Source organism: Dermacentor silvarum, chromosome 10 (assembly GCF_013339745.2).
Source record: "Dermacentor silvarum isolate Dsil-2018 chromosome 10, BIME_Dsil_1.4, whole genome shotgun sequence".
Taxonomy (NCBI): domain Eukaryota; kingdom Metazoa; phylum Arthropoda; class Arachnida; order Ixodida; family Ixodidae; genus Dermacentor; species Dermacentor silvarum.
Genome location: NC_051163.1, coordinates 129,377,691 through 129,397,829, shown reverse-complemented (window position 1 = coordinate 129,397,829; position 20,139 = coordinate 129,377,691). Strand labels below are relative to the sequence as shown.

General features: G+C 45.0%; 1 protein-coding gene across 2 annotated transcripts in view; it reads right to left on the bottom strand.

Annotated features, from left to right (window-relative positions):
* Window positions 1–20,139, bottom strand: part of LOC119430930 (EGF domain-specific O-linked N-acetylglucosamine transferase) — a 60,768-nt gene that overhangs the window by 16,186 nt on the left and 24,443 nt on the right. The window contains exons 8-13 of one of the 2 annotated variants that reach the window (XM_049656704.1): window positions 19,996–20,099; window positions 18,178–18,264; window positions 12,588–12,659; window positions 11,394–11,481; window positions 6,220–6,284; window positions 2,495–2,581 (exon numbers count right to left, since the gene is read on the bottom strand). In XM_049656704.1, coding sequence (XP_049512661.1) covers window positions 2,495–2,581; window positions 6,220–6,284; window positions 11,394–11,481; window positions 12,588–12,659; window positions 18,178–18,264; window positions 19,996–20,099 — 503 coding nt within the window. The remainder of the gene's footprint in view (window positions 1–2,494; window positions 2,582–6,219; window positions 6,285–11,393; window positions 11,482–12,587; window positions 12,660–18,177; window positions 18,265–19,995; window positions 20,100–20,139) is intronic. The other variant, XM_049656706.1, reaches the window with a different exon arrangement.

Sequence of the window (20,139 nt, the reverse complement as noted above, 5' to 3'; positions counted from 1 at the left end):
TGTAGTGGCTTTCAGTACAACAGAGTTTCAAGGTGTTACTTTCACATATGTCTCTTTACTGTTCTCAGAAAGTCATTCACTGTCATTGTACCAATAGCACTGTTGTTATCGTGCTATTAAAATACATCATCATTCATGTTGTCATGCTGTCGTTGTGAAAGGTATGACAAGGGGTGTAGGCACCACGAGCTCAAGTGCTGAATACATAAATCAATTTGCACCTTTTTTTTTTTTAAAGAATAAATGTGCAGTGCACCCATTAAATGGCGATGTCTTTCATGTATTTGGACGAAATTAGCAGCAATAATCTTACTTAGTTAACCTAGCCCTGCATAGCAAGTCAATCAGAATCAAGTTTAGTAATTTTGGGGTTTGTTACAATGTAATAATATATACAGGAGGAGTTCCCAAATTCAGAGACTGTAATGGGACCAATTCAAGGATTCCAAAGCTGTCCCGAGTCCGTTCTGCTTGTTCTTGATGAACTCTTACATTCAAATTAAACCAATCAGATGTTTTGTGCCATTTTTCTGCGATTAAAACAATGTTCCCTTATTTTTCACAGCTCTTTTTATTTTTATTTGATTTAACTATATAATCCCTTATCACAACTTTTCAATGGGCTCTGGGGTTCACCTGAATAAAAAAAAATTTCTTGTCTGTATATGAAAATAAACTAATTTTGATTGTGATTGTTTGCTTTAATGTATGTATTGTGCAGTTGCAAAGAGTCAGAGGGTGTTTTGCTACTACTGTCTTCATTTTAAGGAGTGTTTTTTAATACTGCTTTTGCGATCTTTATTTTTGCTATCTTGGTGAATAAATTATGGTGACATCTTGCGTACCTATGTCCTTGCCTATGTTCCAATCGTTCGTATTAGAGAATAAAAAGAACTTACAGTTTGTTCTTTCTCTTAAAGATTTCTTGCGATCTGAACATGTGCTTACTACTGCTGTTGTTTATCAATACCGGTAAAATTACTACAGGGCCGCAATATTGTAGCGAAGGCCTTTCTGATGCTATTCCTTTTCGCAATTTGTCAGTGGTCATAGCAACACTCCGCCCGCATTATCAATGGAATAAGCCGATGTGAATGGTGGACAATCAAAGTGGCACAGAATCAAGCAGAAGGCAAAGCTACCGATTCACGGCCCAGGTAAAAACTAAAGCAACTGCTTGCAGCTTTTCTGAAATTGCTTGCTCTGATTTTTCATGCTCTTACTTGTGCTATAAAAGATTTGAATACCAACAATGTTACCATGTCTTGAAGTGTACCTCACCTATCGATAGCTTAAAAAAAATATTGTAAGTGCCCGCGTGAATTTTCAATCTGAGTGAGTTCATTATGGAAAAATTATTCAACTATTTGAAGAGAATTTGTTTCATGCTTCACTTAGCACTATGATTATTTACTTCAGATTCAATCCAGTTCCGTATGTCAGCAGGTGCACAGCTCAAATGAAAGCATGTCCTACCATACAAAAAAAAGTAACTGAGATTTTATGCAACACGAACATATTTATATATTCGTTTTTCCCAAGAACAATAACCAATAGGAATTCACTCCCCGCAGCTGTAGTCGAATGCCCGACAGTATCATCTTATCTACATGCCCTTGAATCCATAACTCACAGCACTGATGTGCACGAACCTTGATGCTCTTTTTGTCGCACCTCTCCGTATATATTTCTTTGTCAGTTTTTTTTTTCTCTTTTTTTTTTCCAGAGAGCAGTATCCTCACTAATAAAGCTATTTGTTCAAATTTTCCTACTTAAGTTGCACCTTTTCGCACATGTTTATTGTACCACTCCTGCCTAAGGTCTGAAGTCCAGACCAGGAGTATTGTAATAAAAATAAATAAATAAATAAATAAATAAATAAATAAATAAATAAATAAATACAAATGTCATCTAGAGTGATCAAAAAGCATGAAGGTTAGCCCATGAATTTGAACTGCACGACTCAAAAAGTGCATCCTCAACCCACGCTGTGCACTCACTTATGCGACTCATGAGCTAAAGATGCATAAGAGCAGTCAATGAAATGACTTTGTTTAAGGTTTCATTTAATAAGCTAGTTTATTGCTTCAATTAGCACATAATGAAGTGGCTCCACTAAATGTGGTCAAAGACAGCCATGATACAATTTATTGCTACACTAAGCTTTTATTTCTGTTTCTTATTTTTATATAGCTCTGTTTATATAGCTATACGCATCACTGGGAAAATAGATAGTAAAGTCAAACCACATTACAAGTCACACATGACAAATAAAATACATTCGCTATATCCAATACATTTTTGTAGTAAGCATATACCTTTTACATGCCGATATGGGCGAGAAAGATTTTACAATTCAGTTTGTTATATTCCGTGTTTGTTACATCGAAGTCCGACTGCAGTACACTGATATTTACACGTGGATGCCAGGAATGCTAGGATGAAGAGAGCGAGAAAAACAGAGAAGGAATTGAGAGGAGTCTGGTGAGCCAACCTCAATTTGGTGACGAAAGTCGGTCGCATGGTTGAAGTGGACCCTCTGCACAGATGCATCTGGAAGTTTCCTAGCTGCTGTAAGCAGCTGCAGCAGCAACAATGAGGAAACAATCAGTGGTGCACTCTAATAACGCAAAAACTCATGTCGCAGAAGAAGCAGCATCTTCTCATTATACAGTAGAACCCTACGTTCCCGGGTGCTGCGTTTTCGCGGCTGTTACGTCGTTTTCGGCTGGTCCTGGCACAGCTCCCATAGAACCCAATGCATTGGTAACCCCGCTGTTGCGTCGCAACTGTGGGACCATTCCCTTATTACACGTCGCGAACTGCCGCCCCGCGCCGGCCAGAGCGGCAATTTTGACTTTTCATGTCGCTTGGCTTGGTGGCTTGATGATGACATTGGCCGCCCAAAGTCCCGGGGGCGACACCTATGACGTATTTTCGGTTTCCGCGAGCAAAAGTATGTATGGCCCTTGAGATCTGTATTTGCTATCTAAAGATGGTGTCTATGATGCGTTGTGGCCCTAAAATTGGTTTTGGCTCATAGATGTTCCGTACAAAGTCCAAGGGCAATAACGCCATCGCCGCGCACCGTATGTTATATGTGCGAGTAAAAGCGTGGGAGGGGAGCCGACGACCGCATATAAATCTCGCAACGGTCGCTTCCCGATAACGACAGAAAACGAAGCTTCAGGGAGCGAGCGGGCGGCGCCGGCACACAGGTGCGCGCGGAGACCTTCGAAGGTGAAGGAGGAGGGCGGCAGGGAAGCGGATATGGCCGCGTCAACTCCGCCGCTTCGGTGGCTCCCCTCGCCCTCCCTCTCAACTCCCTCGTAGCTCTCTCACCTTCGACTCCGTGCGCGCATCTCCGTGCGCGCCCGCCGCCGTGCTGGCACCAGCTTATTTTAGCCGCCCCCTGAAGTTTCGTTTTCTGCCGTTATCGGGAACCGAGCGTTTGCGGGCGTGGCAGTTTCGTTGGCCCGACTGTGCCTCCGCCGCTGCTTCCCTCTGCGCTGCTGCCGCAGCGTGCAAGGTCAACATGTGACTAGAAAATAGAGGAGAAGGGTTCACTGCCATTTTATCCGTGTGGCTGAGACGTCGGCACTAGTGTGTGCTAGAATACGGTGGTCTAGAACGGCGGAAACGGCGACCTTGCAATTTAAGAGAGGGGGAAATTTCCGCCGCGGGTTCTTTTTTTTTTTTCCCCGTTCCTTCGCGCGCGGCATTGAGGGGTCTCTCCTGAGCTTTTGCTCTATGGCGGTGTCGGAGCAATGCCGGTCGGAGGCGCCGCCGCGTTATTTGGCACGCTGCTAAGAGCATTGTCGGTATGCGGTATGTTCGAAGTAAGCGTGTTCGAATTAACGAGATTCGACTGTAGCTAAATTAAAGAGTCAGAGGTGAACGGACTCAGGCACATGTACGTAAAAAGCATTTATTTCTTGAAGCGCCACCGCTTCAAACTCTTGGCGCCCAGTCGCGGAGTCTGCGCTGTCCGGCGCCGCGCCTCCGCACCAAAAGAGGAGAGAAAGCGCGTGACTGCGCGCTGTTCTCTTTCGCGGCCGTCGGTGGGGTGGCGTTTATTCGTATCAACCGACGCAGGCTGAAAATCGATTCGTAACAACCGTTCTCTAGCACGTTGCAAAGTAATGGGGCTCGGCCGGGACCACAGAAAAATTCGTATCATCCGTAAATTCGTATTAGCCGTGATCGTATCATCGAGCTTTTACTGCATATACTTTCTAGCAGCAGCAGCAAAGTACTGCTAATCCAACACATGTTTGGTTGACTGCTATCACCTATTCCAGCCTTTACAAAGTTGTTTGGATTAATTTTGACCATCTCGATCATTCAATGTGCACTCGAAGCTCAAGGCATTTTCGCATTCCACCCTGATCGCAACGTGGTCACTGCTACTGGAAATGAAACCTGTGGCCTCACATTATTCAGTGGTAAGAAAGTCGTGACTGCTCATTTACCCATGCAGATGATTTCCTGTAGGAGCCCCCAGTTGACTTTGGCTCATTCAGCTCACCATAGTGGTCTAATGATTTTATGAGGGTACAAGCAGTCACATGTGTTGCTGGAGATGGCAATACTCAAGCAGAGACCAATGCATTGGCAGTCAACTGAAATAACCTTCCTGGCACAACTCACCAATGGCAACAATCAAATAAAAACCACAACCTTATAGTAAATTCATCGAATCCCGGCCACGGCGGCCGCATTTCGATGGGGGCGAAATGCGAAAACACCCGTGTACTTAGATTTAGGTGCACGTTAAAGAACCCCAGGTGGTCCAAATTTCCGGAGTCCCCCACTACGGCATGCCTCATAATCAGATTGTGGTTTTGGCACGTAAAACCCCATAATTAATTATTATAATAAATTCCGGCACCTGCCTCTTGAGGCATCAAGTAAAATACTTAGTAAGGCAGCTTAAGTTACGACGGAAGTAGCTCAAAGATTCTAGAGAAAAAAAAAAGAAAAGGTGGCAACATGACAGAGCGCTACTTCTAGATAGAGTATTACCCAGGAATTACTTTTGGGAGGGGTTTTGCGGTGACAGCGGTGGCCATTTTGAAATGTTCATTTATTTTTGCACGTGAATAAAGCACATCGCCGAGATATACTGGCAAATTAGTTCTGCGGAATTCCGCAAGGTGGAAGCAATGTCACAAAAGGGAAAATCATCATCAACCCGAATGTAGCACGAAGCTTGAAAGGAAATCCAGATATAATGATAGAAGAGGTAGAGTGGTATTAACATGTTATTTATTTTGACATATACATATGACATATATGAAGTTGTGCTAAATATGTCGCCGCAGCGAAAAGTTTGTGGATGTCAGAGTCCCCTAACCCATGCCCTGGTTACAACCCTGGCTACTTCCACCATGTCTGTTCAACAACTAACCCAGCAAAGAATACTGCAGCATAAATATGAGGGATGTTCAGAAAGTAAGTTTTGTCATTTTTTTTGAAAGCGAGCATGGTAGTACACCAGGTGAAACAAACAATCGCCGTAAGCATGCATGCCCTCTGCTGGTTCAACGACGAAAGAAGCGTCAGCGGAGGAGGAATGACGCATGCGCAGAGCGCCGAAGAAGAGCGAGAGAGAGAGAAATGACTTTATCAAAGTTAAAATAAATTCCACTGAGGGATGGTGGTCAGGCAGTGCCTGGCTGCTACCTCCTCGGCTCGTTGAATGGCCCGGAGTTGCATGTCGAGGCTACAGTCCCGGAGCACGCTATCCCATGCTTCGGGTGAAGGAGTGGTTAGGAGGGAGTGGTTCATTATTTTTTTTTTTTGGCAATACAGTTTCTGTGTGAAAATAAATGACGAAACTTACTTTTGGAACGTCCCTCGTGCTTTACGTGCAAAAGTAACCTTGATACAGACATGAAAAACAATGAGTGCTACGTTTCTGGCAAAAACAAAAACACGTACCTATTTATAACATTGCAGCGAAAACCACACACCATACTAGCTGGAACTGTTGATAAGGTCCTGCTTTCATTTTGTCAATGATGCAGACAGCAAACGTGAATGCTATTACAACATTGTGCAACAGCATGATATTGGGTGCCACTTGGTATGGGAGCTTAAAAACATGCACATAACTTTACCACGAAGTCAGCCCAACTACAAAGTTGCATTTCTGCCAATAATAAAATGCCCCAACAATTTCTCTGCACAGGCACAGAAAATGTGGCTTTCACATACCTCGTCTTCATTTAGAATGCGACGGTGCTTAGTTCCCCTAGATAGCAGCGTAACACGTACATGATCTTCCTGAAATGAAGAGAGGTGAAAACATTTTAGTATTAATAGCTTTGTGGTGGTAAAGCTATGATGTCATTCACAATAAGACCTTCTGTCAAAGCTCAGAAGGCATACTGTCTTTACACGATTGTAAGTCGACCTATTTTTTATTTGAAAATCTGAAGTGGGGGGGTCGACTTGCAATCAAAACCAAAACATGGCAGCGCCAATAAAAGCGCGACAAACGAGTTAACAGGGGTGCTACAAGGTGGTTACAATTTTATTGCAGTAGAGCAGCAAGTTGGGCTAGTTGGTGGATGTTCATATTGTAAAAGGGGGGATACTGTGCTACAAAAACACGAATAACAGAAGAATAAGTGGATAGGACACACGCGTCCTGTCCATTTTTTCTTCTGTTGTCTGTGTTTGTCTAGTGCAGTATCCCTCTTTTACAATTTTATGTTTTAGAGCGCAGCTCTTAGGCGCCCGTTCCTGTGGCGTGGTCCCTCTGTGTAACCGACTAAACGAAAGCAGTGAGGAGGAAAGCAGTGAAATAGGGTGCAGCGGAACCATGAGGCAGAAATTGGAGGAGGAGGGTATGGCAAAAGTGTGAGAAGAAAAGCATAGTGTCGTGCACGATGGGTTTGTGGCGATGATGGGTACGAGATGGCGCCAGCGTAGCACGTGTCGTTTGTATGGAAACAAAGCGCTGCACGAGCGGAGGTCTGTCTGTGGCGGCTGCTGTGAATCGCACCCACACATGACCCACACACTGCCTGCTGTGATCTCTTGATTAGCGAGGCAGTCGGGCCACACTTCGCTCCGTTTGCAACATGCCGCACGAGACAGATTGTCCATGCCAGCCAAGATATCACAAAATGAAAACACATACAGTATACACCACTTACAACGTAACCGCTTATAGTGCAGGACCGGATATAGTACGGTCTTTTCAGACTCCTGTTAATTTTCCCATAGCACTCTATGTATACGCATACGGCTTACAGTGCAGCCACGTGAGACGAAATACCCGTTATAATGCGGCTTCCACGGGAAAATCTCGCCGACAAGGGCGGTAGGGAGCACGCTTCTCAATGAGGTGCGCCCACCGATGGGAGAGGAGTTCAACGAGGGCGATGAGGAGGAGAAGCATGAGTCCAAGGGCGATAAAATGGTCACCGCGTGCCGTATGTGCGAGTGAAAGCGCGCCTTCACGGAGAGCGAATGCACAGCGAAGATACAGGCCTATTCTAGCCACTGTAGCGGAGAGCAAACGTGACTTCTATCACGCGAAAGGCCATGGGGGGATGGGAGGGAGGGAGGGTGGGTGACGCTGTGCTGTGGCACCAAATGCGTATCTTGCAACCAGGCGCAAGGGAACTGGCGACGTTATCTCCCAGTTGACATCACGCTTGTTAATTCAGTTAGTAAGCGAATGCATACCTGCCAACCTGAAGACTACCAAATTCGTACACTCACGACGGGGGGGGGGGTAGACGACAAAGAAAAACAAAAATTTGCTTTCAAGGTCTTTTTATTCGTGCTTTCACAACCAGATGTTCAATTTCACTGTCTCATTGCCCTTATACAGCAATGAAGAACAGTCCCTTGTGTAACTATTTTTGCTGCGATTTTGCTGTTGCCGACTTGGCTTGCTTTAGAAACTTCTCTGTGTAATTTTGTTCAAAGCAAGTTCCACTCTGGTGTCCTTTAACCATCAGGAGACTTTCAAGGGACGTGTCAGTGATAGATGAGCGAAACTCTGTTCGCGTCTTGTTCACTGTGCTGAATATTCGCTCGCACTCAGCATTACTGTGGGGATTCGACAGTATCTCCAGCATAACCACTGAAACTCTTTGGAACCTGAGCGTTCCATCAACACCTCGAATGTTTCCAACTTCAGCCCACTGCACGTCGCACCTAGGCTTGTCCAATATGTCTGAAGGAAGCTTGTGTGCTTGTAAGGTGGCAAATTCGACTTCGAGTGCGTCGATGGCTGCTGCTCTTGATTCATTGCTCTGCCGAGGCAGCATTGCAGGGAACAAATCAAGGAAATGGCATATATTGCTGAATGAAGCAGTTTCTAATGACTTCACTTGGGCAACTTCACCCATTTTAAGGTTGACGTCTTCAAGTGGAAATTTGTGGCGAATATAGTCACATGCCGTTGCAAAGTAACGGCAGAAAAGAACTGCTCTCTCTCAAGAGCGCTCAGCTTTTCAACAACGGAGTAGGTTGTGCTGCCAATTAAGATGTCTCCATCTTCTTTTTGGTTTGCTGCAGCTCCATAGACAATTGAAAGCAATGATTGAGATACCTTGACAACACCTGGGCGCACAAATCTTGTCAGAAGATCCTCGAGAAGTTGGTTCAAGAGGCCCCTCAGTACATGAATCTGAGGAGCCTGTGCCTGAAGAAGGCAGTTTGTCTTCTCAAAAAGCGGCACTATACTTTGCAGGAAAAGACAACACGCCCTGCTGAGCTCTGATCAAAAATAAAACAGGCGTTCCTCACGGGACACATGGCTAGCTTCAGATTCCTCAGTCTGAAGTTCTAGCTTTTTTGCTTGAGGTGCATTACTTCCTTTTTTTCTCTTCAATGAGGGTCCATCTTCATCAGTGTTTTTTTGTCCAAGACCCACAGCACTCCTGGGAGTTTGTGCGCAGCTCTTGGGTGTTAGTCCAGAAGTCCTTAGGATTTGGTAGGACTCCAAAAACAAGCTCTGCTTGCCGCACTTTTTGGATTCACACAAAAAACAAGCTGAGAAGTGGCTTCCACTGGTCCAGTAGCCTGTTTAAGCACTTGCTCAAAGACAGCCAATGTGTAGGCGAATGCTTTAAGATCTTCCTGACGTCGACGTCATGCATCTTTTGGAATTCTTTCAGTCGGTCTTTCCGTTTCGAGCTTTTCTCTAGATATAAAAAAATGTCAACCAAAAGCTCATCAACTTTTACAGGAAGACATGAAGCTGCTTTCTGGGCGGCCAAGTTAATGAGATGGCACGGGCAACCAACTCCAATCAAACTTGGCTGAGCTTCTCTCAGCACTGTAGTTACGCTGTTTTTCTTGCCGATCATTACACTGGCATTGTCTGAGGACATGGCCAGAAGGTTTTCTATAGGCAGATTCCTAGACCATTCCGTCAAGAATCAAATGTCCGATCTTTTGACCGGTCGCCTCACCTTCGATGGTCGCGAGGCAAAGAAGGCGGCTTTCAACTCAAGCTGCTTCCTGAACATAATACGTCGCAACAATGGGGTAAAGCTGCGAGTCCCTACTGTTGCTCCCGTCCACGGCGATCGAAAACGGCCGCTGTTTAAGCGCATCCAGCAAAGGAGCCACGGCGTTCGCGGCCATTTCCCGAACGATCGCCGTCGTATTCGTTCGTCCACACGCCTAGCGCTTAGCTTCGTCGCACCTGGGGAACATTTTCCGGAAAAGTGGTGCAGCGTGGTCATTGACGCTCAGCGGGATGTTAAGTTCAACTAAAAATGCAAGTGAAAAGGCATTCAGCCCGAATCACGCCAAAGTCGCTGTCATTTCTCACAAAACTTGTCAGGCTTGCCTGGTTGTCCGCGGCTCGCAGAGACGCCTGATGCTTTTTCGAAGCGATGTGCACTTTGATGTCGGCTCTGCCACCACGCGAAATGTTCACATCACAACAACACACGGTGCAAAATCCGAACTTGTCCCCTTTCTTTGACGGCACAAAACACGGGAATTCCGTTGTGTACGATTTCAAGAACACTTGAAAGTACTGCCGAGGCTTCGACCACGCCATCGCCAGTCGTTACAAATCCGAAGAGTCGCACTGCGCCGAATGCAGCTACGATGCAGCAGCTAGTTGCACAATAGAAAACGAGGCTAACACAACTGGCACACTGGCAAAAAAAAAAGAAGGCCTAACGAAGATGACACAGGGGTGACTGGAAGCGACGACGGGCTGCAGCATTCTATCCAGAAAATGCCTGTCGCATCGACCCAAAATCACCGTCGTCCCTGGTGGCGCCAGTATCTTGAGAGTGGTTTGAGGAAAGCAGCGCCCCTTCCAACAAAAACGCTTTATTAGAAAAATTTTGCGTTAAAAAAAAAGTTTTCCGTACGAGTTCAGTCTATATTCGTAAAATTGTAAGATGGTTCCAAATTCATACATTTTACAGAACATTCGGAAGAGTTGGCAGGTATGCGAATGTGTCAAGATTATGCAGGCGATAAAACTACTATCCCTACTACTTATAGCTCTCTACTAATTTGCTGTCGCAATTTAAACTGAGACGTCTCGGGGGAAACTGAGACATTAAAAAAAAATTATTACTTTGTCTGCTTCATGCGAAGATGATGAGTACTTGGAAATTAACCTCTCAACGTTCGTAAATTTAAACAGATGCAAAATTCCCAGTCGCACGCTCGATTTTCGGATACGCGTGGCTGCTTGGTCTACATGTTTTGCATACGCGCAGGGCTTGAAAATCGTTTTGGTTATAGTGCGGTACCGCTTATAGTGCAGATATTCACGACTCCGGCGACTTACGTTATAAGCGGTCTACAGTGTACAAAGCAGCGCTAAAATTTCACATTAGGGAATATCGTGACCGTCCATGAATTTTGTAACCGTCCGTGAAAAAGGCATGAACAAAACTTTTGATGACCTGGTCCGCCATGAGAACAACGAGTGGGTGGCGGCAGAAGATCGCGAGCTTACGCCAATTGGACGTGTCAAAAGAGCCTCCCTGATGGCTGTGTGTGGTTGGGTGATTCTGGCATGGGCGGCTATTCCACAAGACATCGTGGGGCGGTCGTTTGCAAAATGCGGAATTTTGCTGGATGACGAAGTGCTGTGGGACCGTAGCAGCGATGGCGATGGCAGCACTAGTGAGGACGGTGGCGTAAGTGAAGACGAGTAGTCCAGTGACCATGCCAGCTACTAATAAATTTCCGTTACGGTGTGCAAACACAGGTATGTCTTTTTTTCCAGACACACGTGATATGGGAGGGGGGGGGGTCGACTTACATTCAAGTTGACTTGCAATTGTGTAAATACGATACTCTAGATATGGACAGCATTGTGTATGCAGTTTTCACTGTTTTCCATTACAGTCAAGAAACACTTCAATCCATAAACATTCGCAAGCAACTTGCCGGTGGGAGCACTTTGACATTGAGCTTGTGCAGCACGTGGCGATTGAAGGCTTTGAACGCCCCGCTTGAATGACAACCAGGAACCTGCGAGCGAACACGGCAACATGCACATGAGTTGGACTCGGAAAATTTCTGGCAATGCCAGTTCTGACATCAATGTACTATTTGGCCAACCTGCTTCATGGAGTGGCGTTGACATTCAAAACGCCTGCATTTAGAACAAATGTGGTATGCCAATGGAGCCAATGCTTTGACAAGTGTTTTCAATATGGGGCTGTCTTCTGCATGAAGGGAAATCCCCTTGTCCAACCAGGCTCCTCCAGTGACATCCATCTTATGACCACTGTTGACTGTTTCAATGCCTTAATTTTAGAACGACAACAGTAATTAAATTGAATCATGCCAAAGCATGGGGTTGTTATAGGGTGCAGCCGCGACTAATCATCTCGTGAGGTGTGAAACACATTCTGCAGATGATCGTTGCATTCACAATCTATCTCTATTGTTATCACCAAAAGAGGCAATGTTTCTCAAAACACGTGCCATGGGTAACAGGTGAATTTTGTTTTACTGCAACTGCTTTGGTTTCGATTTTTCGTTATGGCCTCAGTGGATGCAGACACATGTGCTCACAGCTGGTTTTTAAATAAAGTCATACCATATTATAATCAAGTCACATTTGACATGAAAATGCTGCCATTATAATCTACATTATTAAGCGTTATGTACTAATATCAGAGAGAAAAATATTATATTTACTTCATTATATTTGACAATTTGTTGCATCTGTGTTCACTTTACAGTTGAGCATCGATATAACGAACACAGATAGAACAAATTATCGGATATAATGAAGTAAATCTAAAATGTTCAGCGCCAATTTTGGCATGTAACATGTATATGCATACAAAACAAATGCCAGAAATAACGATGTCATTTTTGTGTCAAATGCTACTACGTAATAATGAAATTCAACGATATCATCAATTGCAAGTCGGAACTTGTGTGAGTTTGTATTCTGTAAGTTTCTTGCATACCCATCGAAGTGCATTTTCTGGCAGTACGGCAAAAAGCCTGAACATGTGTTGCTTCACTGTGTTAGCACTGGTAGTGCAGCTCATGGATTTGTGCTCAGCTGCTGTTCCCAACACCCTTTGCCACCCGCACTGAAGAGTGAATGTTGCTCTCACCAGAGGCAGGTTGTAGTACATGCCAAAGATCATGCGTGGCAGGAAGGCAAACAGCGCCTCTTGCAGACACACCTGCATACAACAAGAACAGAAGACCAGCAATAAGAGCAGTGCTACAATAGGAACTCTGGAATGTCATTAGTCTGCCGGCAAACATGCACACGTATGGTACAGGTGCCGTATTTACACGATTGTAGGTCGACCCATTTTTTAAAATTTGGCAATCCAATGTTGGGGGGTCGACTTAGAATCGAAACCGAACCGTGTACCGCTAGTAACGGCAAGAGAAACGAGAAATCAGGGGCGCTACGGCGTGGTTACAACTTTGCACCTACGTTTTTATGGTTACGGTAGAAGCGTAGCGTAATAATTTACTGTATTGCATACATTTTTATTGCGCGCACCACGAGCGCACGGCTCTTGTGGGAGCATCGATCATGGAAGAGCTGCCGTTTAGGGGGTATTGGTAGATGGCAGAAGAGCCGCCGTTTGGGGGGTATTGGTAGCTGGCGGAAGAGCCGCCATTAGGGGGTATTGTTAGTTGGCGGAAGAGCCGTCGTTTGGGGGGTATTAGTAGTTGGCGGAAGAGCTTTTCTTTGAGATACGATTGTTTTCGACGGCCGCTCGCATCTGTCACTTCTGCTGTTGTGCTGAATCGTCGCGCCTGTCATGAGTGCCAAGAACTTTCGACGCTCGTTCTCAGCAGCGTTCAAACGGGCTGCTATCCTCCATGTTGAGGAAACTAACAACTGCGCAGCGGGACGCAAGTCTGGAGTCAGTGAACGTGTGGTGCGGCCGTGGCAGCTTCAGCACGAGAAAATTTGGCCTCTCTGGCTACTGTGTGCGGGTGGGTCCTCTCTGCGTGGGGGGCTGTACCGCGCGATGTCGTGGTGCGGTCGTTCGCCAAGTGTGGACTCACTTTTGATGACGACGTGCTTTGGGACCGCAGCAGCTATGACTGCAGCAGTACCAGTGAGGTCAACTCTAGTGACGATGAGTAGTCTTAGCAACCCCATCAATAAATTTCCCTTGTGTGAAATGCACTCGCATGGTTTTTCTCCCCCCCCCCCCCCAATTTTTTTTTTTTTTTTTTGAGACATGCAATTTTGGGGGGGTCGACCTACATTCGAGTCGACTTACAATCGTGTAAATACGGTATACTAGTAGTACAGGGGCAGTATTCTTGGTTGTTCATTTTTTGCAAGACTTGGCACTGGGCGTGTTAAAGTATACGCCTGACAGAGCTCTTGGCACAGAGGCAGAAATGCTTGGAATGCTAAATGTTGCGAAAGTGAAATGATATAGTATCTCGAAGATATTGCCAGAAAATATCGCCCCGGCAAGTGTACTGGCAGTGAAGGCATGTGCAGCAAGTGTTGACGCGCTGCACACAAATTTTATGAGGCAATCAGCCACCTCTCTCATCACAAACATCCCCATTTATCACATGGGCACACAGGGATCAAGAAATGCATCGTCTACATCGCATTCATTATCATTACAAAATAAAAGCTCTATGCGAGGACCTTCTGCCCTCGCTGACCGGACCTTAGGATGCTAGGAGTTACCATGACCACATTTTATTCTTCCAATTGGTTCTTTTTATTACAAAAACATGTGCTTTGGGTATTAATTCAAAACCCCAGTACAGTCGAGTCCCGCTACAATGAAATTCATGGGACACGGAAAACATTTCGTTGTGGAGGAACTTCGTTGACGCAAAATTAGTATGTATATACGTACGCCAAACGGCAAAGCCATGAACGAAACCGAAACCATCATCCGGGAAATGTTCGCGATGGCGTGGGGGCAAAGGTTGAGACGCATCGAAGGCGGTCAATAAAGTGTCAACTTCACAAGAGAATGCATCTCGCGCCGCTGTTACAGCATTTTTCGTACATTGCGGCCAACGCCCAACCCAACGCGCGTGCCCGGCCGACCGCAAAACACTCATTTTGCGTAACATGCAACTTAGCAATGAAGCGGTTTTAATTTTCCCAATTTCATTGCATATTTATAACAAAGTCGGCAAACTTGGCAAGCTTGCGCTTACCGCAAGTTTTATTTCCAGAAGTCAGTCAGTCTGGATTTCTTACGCTTCACGGCAAGCAAAGTCGTTACGCAAGTCTCACAGTCCGTTAAAAAAGCCATCGCAATATCATTGTCGTGGGCTTCAATAACTTTTAAGACGAGGTCAGAGGATCCATTACTTTCAAAGCAGTCGCCAGAGTCGGTGTGTCTAGCGGGTTGTCATTTTGTTGACAACAGCGGCGGGTTGGCATCATGTTGACAAAAGCGGCTGCGGCACAGCCGCTGTATCTTGAAAGCTATCTGCGCCGTGCACAAAGTGCGCGCCCGGGCGGGCCTCATCTTCAAAGCGATCTGCGATGTGAGCAAAGTTCAGCTAGTGACGGTAGAGTCGTGTGCACTGTGCTTTTCACGTTTAGTTCGCATTGAAGCGAGAGATGGCACGGAGGTCAATTCGCTCGCTGCTATTGCCACACCTTATCGAGACTTTCAGCATCTTGACACCGAGTTTCAGCGGTTATTGAGCGCAATGTTTTCATGATCACCTGTGCGCACATGACACCGTGCTTGGTAATTTAGTTCGTAAGCGAATGCTTACAAGTTTATACAGCTGATAAAACTACGATCTTTAGTTCGTATAGCTGTCTATGCTATCGCAATCGATGCTTCGCCTTTCGGGCGAAACTGCAAAATTTCTTCCTTCAGCTTTCTGCCTCGGCGATCACATGTGCCTTCTCGAGAGAGAGAAATTTACGCATCATTGGCGTAGCCATTTCGACCAGACACACACACCACAGAAAACGGCAGCGACTGTGGTGATCCCTTGCGGTCTCACACAGGCACGTGATGACCATGCGTGGCTATGAATTGCAGTGGCGTAAATTGGTACTTTGAACTTGATTTCGTTCGCGAAAACCTCCTTTAAGCAGACATACGATCGTTACAGCTTTGGAAGGGCCTTCTAATTTGACTACTTGGCAGTTCCAACTTCAATTCAGTCCAAGTTGCATTCTCGAAAAGTTCGTTGAAGCGGAAATAGTAAATAAAACGCCTTCATTATGGAGAGACTTTTTTTGTATTACTTTCTATGGGCAGCTGACAGGGAACCGTAAAATCTTCGTTGTGGCGGAAATTTCGTTGTAGCGGCATTCGTTGTAGGGGGATTCGACTGCACATCTAATTTTGATTGGCTTATGCCCATTATTGCAATTAGTAGGAGTGGGCTTTTCCCTCCATATATTTAGATTATTTTTATACTGAAAGACGGAACGACAGTTTGAAAAGGGGCGATTGGCACCACGCGGCATCAGGTGCTCTGTTCCAGTGAAGTGGCACCGGTTTTGCCAAGCAGCAGATCACCGTACAAACGCGCCCTTATGCACAGGGAAAAGCTCGATGACTTGTCTGCACAGCCGCCATGTCTGCCACTGTGTTCACCATCAAAATTTTGAAAGTCTGGCTCTTTTGAAAAGAGCCAAAATTTTTTAAGTGCTTTGGGAAAAGAAAGAAAAAATTGCATAGTACATATTTTGGCCAACATTTATTGTGGCATTGCATTCATTTTTTTGTTGGTAGTGGTGGTGCACATCAAGAGATGCAAATTTGTATTTGGCGGTATTGCATACTACTGTCTCGAGTGTAGTTATGCCATGTTTACCGAGGTTTCACTGTACCGGGAAAGAAACATTATTTCTCTTTCTAACAAAACACAGACTGGCAATTGATGCAGTTATCACTTCTGTTAATCTCCATGGCTAGAGAAATCATCTAGGGAAATCGTAGAAGCTGTAGGGATTAACAAAGGAAGTGATTATTGTGTCAGATGTACGTCTGCATTTTTGTCTGAAAAAGAAATTGTATTTCTTTCCTGAGTGGCCTGCGACAGATTGCTGGATTACTCTGCTTGTGTTCTTTTTCCCCCTTTTCTTCTATTGTGCAATGACATATATATCTATAGATCATGCACAATAAAACGCTCAGTTGTTAGTAGTGCTATGTTTCCATCTTTCTGTTGCCTCGTGTGTTCCGTTTGCGCTACACTGCACATGACACTCATGCGAGTGGCCAAATGTTTAGCATGGCCAAGCTTCCCATCACTCCGTTCATAAATAGGCACTGCACCGTTGAAATCCTGATTGGAGCATGGTACGAACTAGTCAAGCTCAATAGGCACCGAGAAGGAAGTGTTTTAAGAGGAGAATCTGTCCGGCCACGATAGTGCGTGCAGGCACGACATCGTCGCAGCATGAGAGATGACGCAGCAGACGCATTCCCATTGTTTACATGATCTTTTATGCGCAAACACATAAAAACTGCGATATCATCCCATATTTTGTAAATTTTCCTGATTTCAATGAATAATATCAGGAATGAGAAGTGACGGACATTTTAGCAGCAGTAATTGCTTAGTACTGCTCAAATTACATGCCGCGCTGCGCCTGAAATGAGCTACCAGCAGTATCCCTAAGCAGACGACGTCTGCCAGCCCCACGAATGAACTCACTTGCATGCGGTATGCGTGCATGCATGGAGACCTTGAGAGGCAAAGCTCAGATTAGCTACAGCATGATGTACGCAGACTAGCAAACTGTCGTGGTTTTGTGGTTTGCAGGCTTTCTGTTTATGGTGTTCTGCTGCATTTCCGCAATGTGCCGGCGGCGGCGGTTTCTGACATTGCTCATGCACTTTTCACATTGCTACAAAGGCAATGTGCTTTCCATCCGTGTCATTTAAGAAGGGGTTGAAAATGGGTGGTGCTGAACTGCAGCAGTGGCTATGCATACTGCAAGGAAAAGACCTTCAAGGCTCCTAGTGACCAGGTATGGTTGTAAGTGTGGGCTGGTTCAATACCAAGGAACGACAGCTGACGCCTCGCAACTATGTTTGTGACAAGCGCTTCTTGGAGAGCAACATGGAGAGGAGGCGGTGTTATGGCAAAGTCCTTCCGTACAAGCTGAAACAGCCCGTTTTGTTTCCAGATGCCATGCTGTCCATATTTAAGGACTGTCCCAGCTACTTATCTTCCGTTCATGAAAGAACGTACCAACTGAATGCGACACGAAGTACGCAAAGCGTGCCAAGACGGAAACTTTGGTGGGTAATGATACGAGCCTACATGCTGCTTGCGACGATGAGCAAGGCGAGATGGGGCGTCTTGTTGCCTCCCACGTTTGCCTTGAGTCTTTTGACAGTTGTGTTTGTGCCACTGCTTTGAAATTTGAAGTAAGTGCCGGTACCAGAAACGAGCGCATTCATTCACGCGTAGAAGCAGCTAGCGACAGATGGTCCCAGATGGCTTTGAACCTTCGAGCTTCTGCGGTGAGCACGCCACGCACGTCCTTACATTTTCCACGAGCTGACTCGAGCAACAGAGGGCATGTCAGCGCCGTGCCCTCCACCGCGATTTTATTGGGACGCCGAAGCGAGCGCCCTTTCACTTCATAAAAAATACTTGCTCGGTGTCAATAGGCCACGCGACCTTTGCTTTCACGCACTGCCCGGGCAAATGATGAATACGTAGGCTCTGGGAAGTCAAGATGAGGTCAAAATCCAAAATACGCACCTTCTTTCCTCGAAATTCGGACAGGTCTCTCAGCTTTCCCGAATGAAATGCTGACCACATTGGCAGGAAAGTGCCCCTGTAAGGGAGCTGCAACACAATCACAGCTTGTCAGACGTGAAGCTGGGCCAGTTACTCTTCAAAAAACATCATGAACAATGAAGAAGACATTTTTTCCTTTGCTAGCTGGCCGAGCATTTTATTTGGATATAGTTGTTCTTGCGCGTGTCTGAGCTTGCCATGTTCTACGTGTGTCATATACATGTACTTAACGAATCTGCATAAAAATCAGCTGATAGTACATTTGTGCTGTTTGTGCCTTTTGTCCTGTTTGCCACATTGTCCAATACGTATTATGACATGAAAGAATTTAAGAGGTTCAATGATGAAATCAGGTACTTTGATAACACCACACAATTTGCAGGCATACAATGAAGTCAGGGCAAGACAGCAGTAATCGAAGATCGCTGGGAGAGGCCTTTGCACTGCAGTGTACTTAAATTGGGCTGACGATGACAATGACGGCCTTCAGTATAGTGTTCAAGCATCTTTCCACCAGCAGATTACAAGGCACAGTGGTCTCAATTGCGTTTCCCTGCGCTTGGCACCTAATCTTGCATTACCTTAACAGACTACTGGTTATCTGCTTTACGATGCCATACTGCCGTCAGGCTGTCATTAGCATTATACCTACCATATTCCATTCGATTGCGCATTGTGCAATGTAACACCATAGTGCCTTTTCAATGTTCCTCGTTTTCTTCCAAGTTTCAGCCCCAGAAGTTTCAGTCCCACAGAATGCACTTTTCTTTTTAAGAATATTGGAGAGCGGCTGTTCTTAATTTGGCAATGCCTGGGCTCCGACTCATTCTTATTCGTCTCCACAACATGATCCCTGTGACTACAAGGCCTAGCTAAGCATATTGTAAGATGCCCGGTATGAAGGCAGAGCTCTTGTATTTCAATGCAGCCAGGCGAGCCAGCCAGAGAGCCCCCACCCGACAAACGATGATGATGATTATGAGGACGGGTATATACAGATGAAGATGATGATGAACTACGCAGTTAGCACTCCCACTATTCAGACTGAGATAAGACATGTTCTACATAATGACAAAAAAAATATAATCACATCAAGAATTCTCTATAGCTTCCCATACACAGGAATCACAAAAGCGACAATCGCCACCTCAAAGCAACTTGCCATAAAATTATGCGCATAGCCTGTGGCTTGCTGAAGCATACGCAAAACCATGTGCTTTAGTTAGAAACACAACTTAAGAGGAAACTTTAGGTTGGTAGCTCCTATATAAGTACTAAGAGAACAGAGAAGAAATCATTTATTCGGCATGAGGTTTGTCGCACTTAAAAAAAGAAGAAATATCTAGTAACTGCAGACTGTTCTTTTTTAATTTATCCCATAAATTTCTAAAAGAAATTATTAAAAAATTGCAAAATTAGAAAGAAAATGAACTACCAAGTTTACATAAGTAACTCATAAGTAAAGAATATTGCAATTGTGTATACACCTAATGGTATGCCCAAAACAGACAAAAATTGGTGTATTACAGTACCCTGCTCTCAAATATACTACAAACATGCGAGTAAGACTTTTACAGGATCCTCGTAAACATTGCAGTCATTTCACATAAGCTGTAAATTACGTTTCTCCACTTGAGACGCTTTAAAATACGCAGTTCATAGAACTGTGACATCTGATTTTTGTGTGAAGCTACTAATTTATAAACTTCAAGCTCCTATTTTCTTAACTCTGATTTTTTTCACAATTACCTATGCACTTCTGAGTCATACTAGCCTCACCGTATCCCAGATGAGGATGTCGAAATCCCCAGCGAGGCTATTGTTGAAATGCATGGTCAGGTAGAGGTTGAGGAAGTCGCAGAAGTGGTGGTACATGTTCACCGCTAGAAACAAAACAGACAAGTGCAAATGAAAAAAAAAAGA